The sequence below is a fragment of the Gobio gobio genome (genome assembly GCF_949357685.1).
Source record: "Gobio gobio genome assembly, chromosome: 23".
Taxonomy (NCBI): Eukaryota; Metazoa; Chordata; class Actinopteri; order Cypriniformes; family Gobionidae; genus Gobio; species Gobio gobio.
The window spans coordinates 31,710,691-31,722,573 of NC_137119.1; the positions used below are offsets into that span (position 1 = coordinate 31,710,691).

General features: G+C 39.7%; 1 protein-coding gene across 1 annotated transcript in view; it reads right to left on the reverse strand.

Annotated features, from left to right (window-relative positions):
- prkag2a (protein kinase, AMP-activated, gamma 2 non-catalytic subunit a) overlaps positions 1-9,065 on the reverse strand; it is a 60,225-nt gene extending 51,160 nt beyond the window's left edge. The window contains exon 1 of the mRNA XM_079806522.1: positions 8,604-9,065. Coding sequence (XP_079662648.1) covers positions 8,604-8,703 — 100 coding nt within the window. The 5' untranslated portion in view covers positions 8,704-9,065. The remainder of the gene's footprint in view (positions 1-8,603) is intronic.
- Between the last annotated feature and the right edge of the window lie 2,818 nt (positions 9,066-11,883).

Consider the following 11,883-nt stretch of genomic DNA (forward strand, 5'->3'; position numbering starts at 1 on the left):
GGCCTAGTCTCTATTTTAACCTGAAATACTCCAATAATAAAAAAAATAATAATAATAAATTACCAAAAAATTTTTTTTTTATCATTTTCAATGGCAAAAATAGACCATAATTATTGCATAAATATTAAAGAATACCATCAAATCAACTCAAGAAAAAATATTATTGAAGAAAAATAAATTGCATTGGTTTTACTGGGGTGGAGGAAGTTTAATTTTTAGGTGTCTGGTCACTTATGACCGGGAAGACAACCAATGCAACCCCTAAACGAAGAGCACCAGAGGGTTAATAATAAAATGTTTATCCATTAGGGGGTAGGTTTAGGGAGGGCTTTATTGTCCCAATAAGGCGGCATCCATTTAAAGCTGCAGTCCGTAGTTTTTCCTCTTTGTCACCATCTCTGTTCGAAATCCGCAATTGCAGTTATTCGCGGAATTATCAACTTTATGTGAATTGTGTCTCGGCACGGCACAGCGCAGAGGAATCCAATGTTTTGAGGAGAATGTGCGGCTATCAGTCACCGCGAATGTTTGAACCTTTCTGGATCCGCCATCAAATTGATAAGTTTAATTATATCAAGTGCTGTGAGAAAAGGCTATAAATCTCCACCTCCAACATCCTCACACGCAATATTGCCTACTAGCCGGGACACCTTCTTTACAGACAGATGTGACGAAATGACGCAAAGACATGCTTAAATCCTGACAGTCGTTTTTTAACGCAAAAAGAGGGTTTTGCGCTGGCGCAAGCTGTTAGTAAATCTGGCCATAAATATCATCTAACTATACCCCGACGTCATCATACTCAGATTCTAGTCAGAATGTGAGTCTCAAACTGCTCCATTGGGCTGTGATTATGGGGCGAAAATGCCTCTGCACTCAATTGGATAGACCTACAACCAATCAGAGCGACGCATAGTTGTCAACAGAACTCGACTGCACACACGCTGAAAGAAGTAGAAGAAGAAGAGGAGCATAAACGATCTTTGCTGGTGTTCTGTAGTAAAAACAGAAGTACTTACCAACACGATCATCATTTTTGAGAGAAATAGTAAAGGTGAATGTATATACGAACAAGTTCTCCGTTTAGGAACGAATTCAACCCAAGCGCTCTTTGGTGACGTGGATGATTACGTTACAGTTGATCCTCTGTCCATCATCGTATAAAGCCTGCCCTGACTATTTCATTGGTCCAAACATCTCAGGTTCGAGCATAGTTGCACCACAATGGATCATGTCCAGACTGAACTTCCCGACCTCAAATGTTGTGGGCGGGGCTAAATTCGACTGGCATCCAGGCTAATCTAACTATATAGTAAAATAGCCGCTGCCAACATATTATGGTATTTTTGTGCTTTAGTACAGTCAAAAAAAACAAAACAAAAATACAGCACCTTAATGTAAGTTTGTTTATTCACACAACATTGGTTGTTAACAGGTGGCAAGTAATACATCAAGTACACCAACTACACACTTCCCAGTGGCCTGAGCAGTCAAATCAACCAGCACTGACCTCTTCATTTGCCTTGTTTCTTTGCCTGACTGTCTTTTTCACTGAACAGGAAGCAAAGTCTTTTAAATATGTTAGATGAGTAAACATGTGCATTATGTGCTTTTTGGTACTGATGTACTTCTAATGTCATATAAAGTGACATTTTTGGGTGAACTAACCCTTTTTCACATGTGGGTAAAGATTGTATTGTTGAAGATATCATTAGACATGCAGACATGAGAACAAGCACATTCTCTAAAGGTATAAGAGCAGTGAAGAAAGGATAGCAAATGTGTTAAAGACGTAATACAGACAGAGACATGGATCTTATTAAATTTCCAAGGATAGTTCTGGATAAACGAGGCCAGAGTATGCTGAGCAGCGCCCCCTAAAGCTATTTATTCAGAACTGCATATGGTAAAAAAAACTGGGACAGCTGAATGGCTAGATGTGAATATAACAGCAGGCTGTTTTCTAAGCCTTTTAGCAAGCCATCAAGCTATTTTTCCTTTTAGTGCTGTGGGGTTTTTTTTCTAGACATCTGGCCACTTCTCAGAATATTGCATGGAAAAGTATTCCTCATAATTCAATGCATATTTTGATTTTCTCTTTCATTTGTACTAATATCACCTGTAATTATTTGATTAGAATGCATTTTACACAAAACATTTCAAAGGTAATTAAATTATTTTTTTATTTATAAAATTGTATTCATCTAAAAACATTTAAAAAATAAAATGTTACTTAATAAATTGAGATTCTAATCATTAATAAAATAAATGAAGATTACTGCACATAATGAGACAAGTTTTTGAAACTGTATTAAAAACATTTTATCATAGATGATTAATTACATACTGCAGTACTCTAGTATTTCCTCCGAACATAGCCAGTGTGTCCTGTGAATCAAAGTGCGTGGTCAGAGTTAAAATACGATGATAAAGCTGTTATAACTGTTGATTTGGATTGTCTCTCTGCCTGGTGACATTCACCCATGTGTCACAAAGTCCAGGCTGTTCTCCCAGCAGGCACAATCTTCATGTCATAGTGACGCCTGTCAAAATCCATTAAACTGACCAATAGGATTGCATTTTCTCCTGCGGTGTGTGTGACATTCACAACACGTGAGAGTTAGCGCTTGCTGCTCTCATTTTCAGCACACGGCCGCTTTTAAAGAAGCAAAACTCGGATCTGATCCGAGCATTATTTTTAGAGCCTAGTCTTTATATTTGGATTTGAGAAGCTGTCATTTAACGGGTGCAGAGGCGATTCACAGTTCCTTTATCACACTCACTAGGACTCCAAGGGACTTTTTGGCAAAGAAACATTTTCTTGAAAGACATCTTCTAAATAAAATGTGTTGCCGTGAGGTTGCTATGTCATGACTAAAGGGGTTGCTGTGCTGCTTAACCCAAACACATAGAATGATGATGTGATGCCATTATTCCTGTGATGACAAAGATGAATTTTTAACATCATGATTCCTGTCTTCAGTGTCACATGATCCTTCAGAAATGTGGCCTAATATTTTTGTTGTGACTGTGATACTGTACATTTGTTCAGGAGTCTTTTTTATGAGTACAGAGAAGCATTTCTTTGAAATAGATTTTTTTGTAACATTATAAATGTATTTACTGTCACTTTTGATCCATTTAATGCATTCTGGCTGAACAAGTATTAATTTCTTTAAAAAAAAGAAGAAGAAAAAAAAAAAGAACAGTAGTGTAATACTTGTCTTAAAGGGTTAGTTGAAAATTCTGTCATAATTTACTCTTATGGCGTTCTACGACTTTCGTTCATCTTCGGAACAAATACATTTTTTTTTATGAAATCTGAAGGATTTCAGTCCCTCCATAGATCCAAATGAATTGACCGATTTAGTCAAAATTTAAAAAAAAAACACGATATTATATGATGGACAGATTTAATTGAGGCTTTTATTCACATAAACATTCAACTCACAGGTGTGGGAAACAGAAGCTCAAGCATGTTCGCATGACATGGAAGAGCAAATGAGATTCATTCTTGTGGTAAGCAGCACATTTGAGATTCTGCAAGAACCAATGAGGTTCATTCTCGTGTTACGCATTGCGTTTGAGCTTCCGCAAGAACCAATGAGGTCCATTCTCGTATTCAATGCACGTTTGAGCTTTAGCAATAACCAATGAGGTTCATTCTTGTGTGTAACGCATCACGTTTGAGCTTTAGCAATAACCAATGAGGTTCATTCTTGTGTGTAACGCATCACGTTTGAGCTTTAGCAATAACCAATGAGGTTCATTCTCATGTTACGCAGCACGTTTGAGCTTCCGCAAGAACCAATGTGGTTCATTCTCATGTTACACAGCACGTTTGAGCTTCCGCAAGAACCAATGAGGTTCATTCTTGTGTGTAACGCATCACGTTTGAGCTTTAGCAATAACCAATGAGGTTCATTCTTGTGTGTAACGCATCACGTTTGAGCTTTAGCAATAACCAATGAGGTTCATTCTTGTGTGTAACGCATCACGTTTGAGCTTTAGCAATAACCAATGAGGTTCATTCTCATGTTACGCAGCACGTTTGAGCTTCAGCAAGAACCAATGAGGTTCATTCTTGTGTCTTACGCATCCCGTTTGAGCTTCAGCAATAACCAATGAGGTTCATTCTCATGTTATGCAGCACGTTTGAGCTTCAGCAAGAACCAATGTGGTTCATTCTCATGTTACACAGCACGTTTGAGCTTCCGCAAGAACCAATGAGGTTCAGTCTTGTGTCTTACGCATCACGTTTGAGCTTCCGCAAGAACCAATGAGGTTTATTCTTGTGTCTTACGCATCACGTTTGAGCTTCCGCAAGAACCAATGAGGTTCATTCTCGTGTCTTACGCTGCACGTTTGAGCTTTAGCAATAACCAATGAGGTTCATTCTTGTGTGTAACGCATCACGTTTGAGCTTCCGCAAGAACCAATGAGGTTCATTCTCGTGTCTTACGCTGCACGTTTGAGCTTTAGCAATAACCAATGAGGTTCATTCTTGTGTGTTACGCAGCACGTTTGAGCTTCCGCAAGAACCAATGAGGTTCAATGTCTTGTGTCTTACGCATCACGTTTGAGCTTCCGCAAGAACCAATGAGGTTTATTCTTGTGTCTTACGTATCACGTTTGAGCTTCCGCAAGAACCAATGAGGTTCATTCTTGTGTCTTACGCATCACGTTTGAGCTTCAGCAAGAACCAATGAGGTTTATTCTTGTGTCTTACGCTGCACGTTTGAGCTTTAGCAATTACCAATGAGGTTCATTCTTGTGTGTAACGCATCACATTTGAGCTTCCGCAAGAACCAATGAGGTTCATTCTTGTGTGTTACGCAGCACGTTTGAGCTTCCGCAAGAACCAATGAGGTTCATTCATGTGTCTTACGCATCACGTTTGAGCTTCAGCAAGAACCAATGAGGTTCATTCTCGTGTGTTACGCATCACGTTTGAGCTTCCGCAAGAACCAATGAGGTTCATTCTTGTGTGTTACGCATCACGTTTGAGCTTCCGCAAGAACCAATGAGGTTCATTCTTGTTTCTTACGCATCACGTTTGAGCTTCAGCAAGAACCAATGAGGTTTATTCTTGTGTGTTACGCATCACGTTTGAGCTTCCGCAAGAACCAATGAGGTTCATTCTTGTGTGTTACGCATCACGTTTGAGCTTCCGCAAGAACCAATGAGGTTCATTCTTGTTTCTTACGCATCACGTTTGAGCTTCAGCAAGAACCAATGAGGTTTATTCTTGTGTGTTACGCATCACGTTTGAGCTTCCGCAAGAACCAATGAGGTTCATTCTCGTGTCTTACGCAGCACGTTTGAGCTTCTGCAAGAGTTTTTTTTCTTGTGCGTCAAGCAGGTTCGGTTGATCTTCTGTTTATGTTTGCTGATCAATGTTTATATGTGAATATGGGTGAGTAATTAATGACAGAATTTTCATTTTGAGGCGAACTATCTCTTTAAATGTGCACCATATTGTAGCGCTGTAACTGTCTGTCAAGTGATGTGTGAGTGTATTGTTTTTTCACCCTTTTTTTAACGTGTTTATTTTTTATGGACTCTAGAGTCTGTGTGTAACAGGTCTCAGATCAGTGAGGGACATCTTCCAACTGTCATTTGCACTGTCCTGACATTTTCAGCCGCTAACTGCTAATCTGTGTCTCTTTCATCCATCAGTCTGTCAGCTTCTCAATATCACTCCAACACCCAGCCCTGTTCACAGAGGGCAAGTATGATCCACTCTATTCATCCTTCTCTTGCTCTCTCCCTTCCCTTTCCTTTCTGTCAATCGTTTTTCCATCCGCCGACTGTTAGATACAGAGTGAAACGTGATCTGTTGGTTAATGTAGATAAGTGGCTGGTTGAAGTGGGTACACTCAGTTACAGCAGCTCACTAAGAAGCAAAAAAGCTGCATTTTTATGGAATGCACTGCCATACACGGCAATGGTCATACCACCCACCAATACCAGCAAGTAACAACACAATTCCATTAAGTCTCTAGGTATAATTAAATGTGGGTGGCCAAACATTTAGTCCTTTTGGCATCCCTTAATTATTTTCCTTTAAAGCAGAGATGGTTTAAAAGTAATACATACCATGCTCACCTAAAATACAGAAAGTAAACAAGGTGAAATTAAAGTGAATATGATGGAAAGACTATTGGAAGCCAATATAAAAATGTAATTTCAACATTATATGTCACAATATCTCCCTGTATGACTACATCCCACAATTCGACTTAGTTTCTTATTTTAAACTCTTTCATTTTAATCACACAATTACTTTTTTCCCCCAGAGGATGAAATAGGTTTCCATAGAACTGGTCACACTGCTGTGATATCACTGACATTCCCAAACACTGTATATGAACAAAACATGACATCACATGGCAGATGTTCATTCCAGCAAACACTGTTTAGACAGGCTGTTTGAGGTTAACACAAAAATAAAGAATAAAATGTCATTTAATGTATATGTTTTGTGCGTGAGACCCAATTTGCAGCGGCAAACCTCTGTTTGCCCTTGTTATTTCCTCCCAGCACTGTCATTTTTATATTTTAATGAGTCCCACTGAAACTCACTCTCAGCAGACTATAAATAACAACTCCCATTATTAATAACACAGGACTAGCCCTTCACAATCATTAAACTCAAAGAAGACAGAACATCCGATTAAGAAAAGTCCCACCAGTCTTAACAGCTTTAATGATTTTGTTGATCCACATTGCAGACGTGCTTAATTGTTGGAACCGAACAAAATCACCTATTTGGAAGCATTACAAAATACATATATTAACGTGAGAAAGTCTGGCAGATCTGGTAATCTTATTGCAAGAGGTTACATTGACAGATTGCACTGAAAAATTAATTCTTGAGGCTTCTTGCCATAAAATTTACTGGTAAAGGGTTCTGCTCACGCTCTTATTGTGCAAATCCATCAACACACAAAGGAAATGAGACTCTTCAATCTCTGAGATCTGAATGCATCGGCCTACTTATGTTTGAGTGCAAATATAAGACTGAAAGAAATGTACGAGGTTTTTCAGAAGACAGGGAGTAATTTTCATATATACAGGCTTTTCACTGGTTATTTGCTTCTCATAAAGTAAGAAGATTTGAAATACAGTGACCCTAGACACCTAAAAAGGACAATGTCATTGCATTAGATAACAAAATATCCAACTATGGGCCAGAGCTACGAAACAGGGCAAATTAGCGTGAGAGCGCAGTTCCAAAAAAACTGAAGACACGCAAATTAAAGAACACAGATGCAGCTGAATCATTTCCATAATGACCAACGCAATCTACCAAGAGCCGCGCAAACTAGCATCTGATTTAAATAGATAAGCGTCACACGATCTGGCCATCCACGTGATGTAAAAGAAAACGTGATTCATCAGACCAGGCCACCTTCTTCCATTGCACTGTGGTCCAATTCTGATGCTCACGTGCCCACTGTTGCCGCTTTCGGTGGTGGACAGGGGTCAGCATGGACACCCTTACTGGTCTGCGGCCATGCAGCCCCATACGCAACAAACTGCGATGCACTGTGTATTCTGACACCTTTCTATCAGAACCAGCATTAACTTCTTGAGCAATTTGAGCTACAGTATCTCATCTGTTTGATCGGACCACACGGGCCATCGTGCATCAATGAGACAACTTTTGATAGATACTGGACCACTTTTGATAGATACTGACCGCTGCAGACCGGGAACACCCCACAAGAGCTGCAGTTTTGGAGATGCTCTGACCCAGTCGTATAGCCATCACAATTTGGCCCTGGTCAAACTCACTCAAATCATTATGCTTGCCCATTTTTCCTGCATCTAACACATCAAATTTGAGGACAAAATGTTCACTTGCTGCCTAATATATCCCACCCACTAACAGGTGCTGTGATGAAGAGATAATCAGTGTTATTCACTTCACCTGTCATAATGTTATGCTTGATCATACAGTATATATACACAGTATATAGAGCCCGATCACATGAAAATGCGTATAAATAATACGAGTGTCCAATGTTTTGGAATGCATATGGTACGCAGTTTTTCGCCCCATCCTACCAAAGAGTGTGTCATATACACGCCATTAAGTGCATATCATATGCACACGAAAAACTGCGAACCAGTTGGCGAATACATTCCACGACATTGCAAACTCGTACTATTGATACGCATTCTCATGTGATCGTGTTGGTATATAGCGCACTGTATACAAGAAAAAAATATATATATAGTGAGTGTGTCTTGTATACAGTGCATTAGTCCTGTTACCGATTAATGCATATTAAACTCACATCAAATACAGAAAGCCCCCAAAAAAGTCACAAAACTTAAAGTGAATATGGAATATGGTTGGAAGTCTATGGAAGCCCATTAAAGTGAATATGGAATATGTTGGGAAGTCTATGGAAGCCCATTTCCACCTCTATAAAAAGGTAATTGCAACCTTGTTTTTCATATTTCAAATATGAAAATTTCTTGTATTTATTACTTTTTAATCATTTTCTTTAAAAAAAATAGCTAGTCACGTGAATAAAATACATGTGAACAAATTACATGTTTTGACAATCAAATCAAAACTGCCATCTTACTGGTTCCCAGGAGGCTGTGGGGCTCTGACTGTCGTCTCCCAGTCCGCCCCTCTTGGTCCTTGCGCTTTTTGATCCCTCTCAGGCTGCTAAATCGTTTCATGGATGGTGAGTGTGTGTGGAAAGGCTGTGGACAGTGCAATAGGTCATGCCGTACTCATAGACAGTGCTGGATCTCTTCAGTTAACTCCAGGCCTTAGGTCAGTATCACCCAATCTTTGTGCCAGTGACAGGTGCTCTTCGAGGATTATTCCATGCTCTTCAACCAAAGTCCTTCCTTCAGAGTTCTTCGACTTCTTTTTCTTGCTCCTTTCTCTCTGACAGACTCCAGTTCTAAATCAGTGGTCGGCCGGCTGCAGATTGTCAAGTGCAGCTGTGTGTACGCCAGCATGTGTATGTGTGTGTGTGTGTGTGTGTGTGATGCCTTCAAAACAGCATGTGTAACAGGGAGACTGTGCAATGAAACCGACCCATGCTTGGTTAGGAGTTGCTAGTGATTGGCCAAACAGCAGTAAACCACACCCCCTCATGAATATTCAATGTCCTTTCATTTATATTAAGTGTTGTAGATCTGCATGTTTTGAGTTTAATGGATTCTTATTATAAGAAAAAGCAAATGAGAAAATAAATATAGATAGAAATACATTTCACCCTCCAGTGAGGCAACTTAACTTGTGGTCTCTGACCTGATTTAGAGTCCGTTGATTTGAATAAAATCACATTAAGGCGAAAAAACAAAAGTCAGGGAACCATAAAATAGGATTTAACCTTTCCGAATCCTTTGCCAAACTGAAATTAATTTAACACCGTGGGAGAACATTCCTGTTTAATGCAAGGTGAAGTCTTATTTCTATTTGCTCATTAGTGGTGCAACCTACGGTTTAAAGTAGTACAGAGTAATACATCGATTTGAGCAGAAAATAAATGATATAGAGTATAACATACTAGGATGATTTCTGATGGGTCATTTATGTATATATATTTATATATACACAAATAGTTTTAATCATTAATGTCACATTGCTGCTGCATGACACTTACACTTGTAAGTAATGAAACCTTATTAAGCTTTGAAGGTGTCCCTGCATTATTTATTGGTAGCGTACATTTGTCTGTTCTACTCTGGCTGTAATGAAAACTGACCTTTACTTAAAATAGATGCAGAAAATAACAGAGCACATCTGTATCTTGCCCTAACAGCGCAAATCTGGAACTCTCCAAAATAATACCCTAGTGAAATCCAATATCTGGGTCATGAAGGGTGTACCGTTCAAGGAGGAAAAACAATCTCAGAGACAATCACTTTAGCTAATGAATTTATGTCCCTGGTGATAATTGCCATCAACATCTGATCACCCCCTTCTTCCTGTACCATCATAAACAAATCATTCTCTGTCAGTGCACTCAGGCATCAAATTAATCACCTAATAGTGGGGTAAAGTCACACTGTCAGGCTTGACGCCAAGAGATACTTGCATAAGCAGAATTAGATGGGCTTTGAGTAATCACCTCCCATTTTCCAAACTCTCCGCTGTCGTTCCTTGTCAGGGGCACTTAGGGACCTGCTAAGCACTTCTAAAGACGCTCATTTTGGGCCCAAAAAGTGCCTTTGGTGAGAGGCGAGCAGCTAATTCCTTCAAAATCCACTGTGCTTTCACGTCTTCAAAGTCTCAGGGTCAACAGGACACTGGAAAGCACGTGGTGTTGGTTTTTAGGACAAAAATGCAGTCATTATTTTAAAAGCTGGGTCTCTTGTGCACTCTAGACCCACTACAGACAGCCGATCTGTTCTTAAACCAAGTGAGCTGCCTATGTGACTGGTCCTACTTGCACCACTCCAAGCGGGATTCGAACCTGCGTCACCGGCATGGGAGGCTGGCATGTTAAAGGGTTAGTTCACCCAAAAAAAGACCTCCATTCATCTTCGGAACACAAATGAAGATATTTTTGTTGAAAGCTGTTGGCTGAGAAAGGCTTCAGATAGGCCTCCATTGGCATTCAGTACATTTACACTCCCAAGACCCATAAAAGGCACTTAAAGCAGCACTAGGTAGTTTTTGCTCTCGGGGTCCCCCTACAGTTGGGAAACAGTATTGTCCTCTACTACTGTCGTAAACTGTCATTCTACATCAGGGGATGCGCACGTGCATTTGTTGACATGACAACTATGATAGCCCTGAACACTGCAGGAGTTCACATGCAGGTGTTCTGCTTGCGTTGCGTGTGAAATGTCTTCATCCCAGGTACAGTGGCATATGTTTCAGCATGTCATATGAATATAATTTCATGGGTTTTATTTTTTTCAAACGCCAAATGATCGCGATGCTCACGTTTACAAGCCAGCGTCATTATAGTAGCCTAGTCTATTGGTTACCATTTTACGGAATCTATATGATACTTCAATTCAATGTTTGAGTGGTAGGTAATAACCATATATCGTCAATATTATAATATCAAGCTACCCTAGATGAATCTGCAAATTTGAAAAATCGATTTGCATTATAGCTTGAGGCAAGACAAATAAACCAATATCACAGACATGTCAGGTATCCTGAAATATGATTTTGTACGTCTTATCATATGTATTTACTTGCAAGAATGTTGCCCCTCCTCCTTCAGCTCACGGCAATGAGCAAACGCTGGCCCAATGTTGATCCTCGTCCTGCCTTTAATCCGATCACTTTCTCGTTTCCTCTTTTTGATTTCCTCCGACAAAACCTTTGCTTTCTTATTTTTCTGTGCTGCTTCGGCCATGACTATAACATTCGGCAAACAAATGATAGTTGGGCTCACACGTCCGAATTTAAGGAAGTGGGGGTGGTGGTGGAAGTGACGTATATGCCGTAAAGCAGTCGAATTTTGTAGTTCTTTTTTTTCTCGGGTTACTACCCGAAACCCGAAGTTTAAAAGTACGATTAAAAACGATACAGACCCCGTCAGGCTATGGCAGACGTGTCATTCAACCTATTGTAAGTCGATGTATCATCACAAGAGGTTTGAAAATATATTATAAAGGTTGAAAAGTTACCTAGTGCTGCTTTAAAACGTCGTTACAAAGTCCATCTCACCACAGTGACTCTACAATAATTTTACGATGCGACGACAATAGTTTTTGTGCGCAAAAAAAAATCTAAATAACACCTTTATCCAACTTGTTCTTGTCTTCCGTGTGTGCCTCCAAGACGCATGCGCGAGAATATTACGCAGATCCGGCGTTCGGACACATGACCCAGAAGCGATTTGTTTACAAGCAGAGGAAGACGCGCGTATCTAAGCTGTTGAA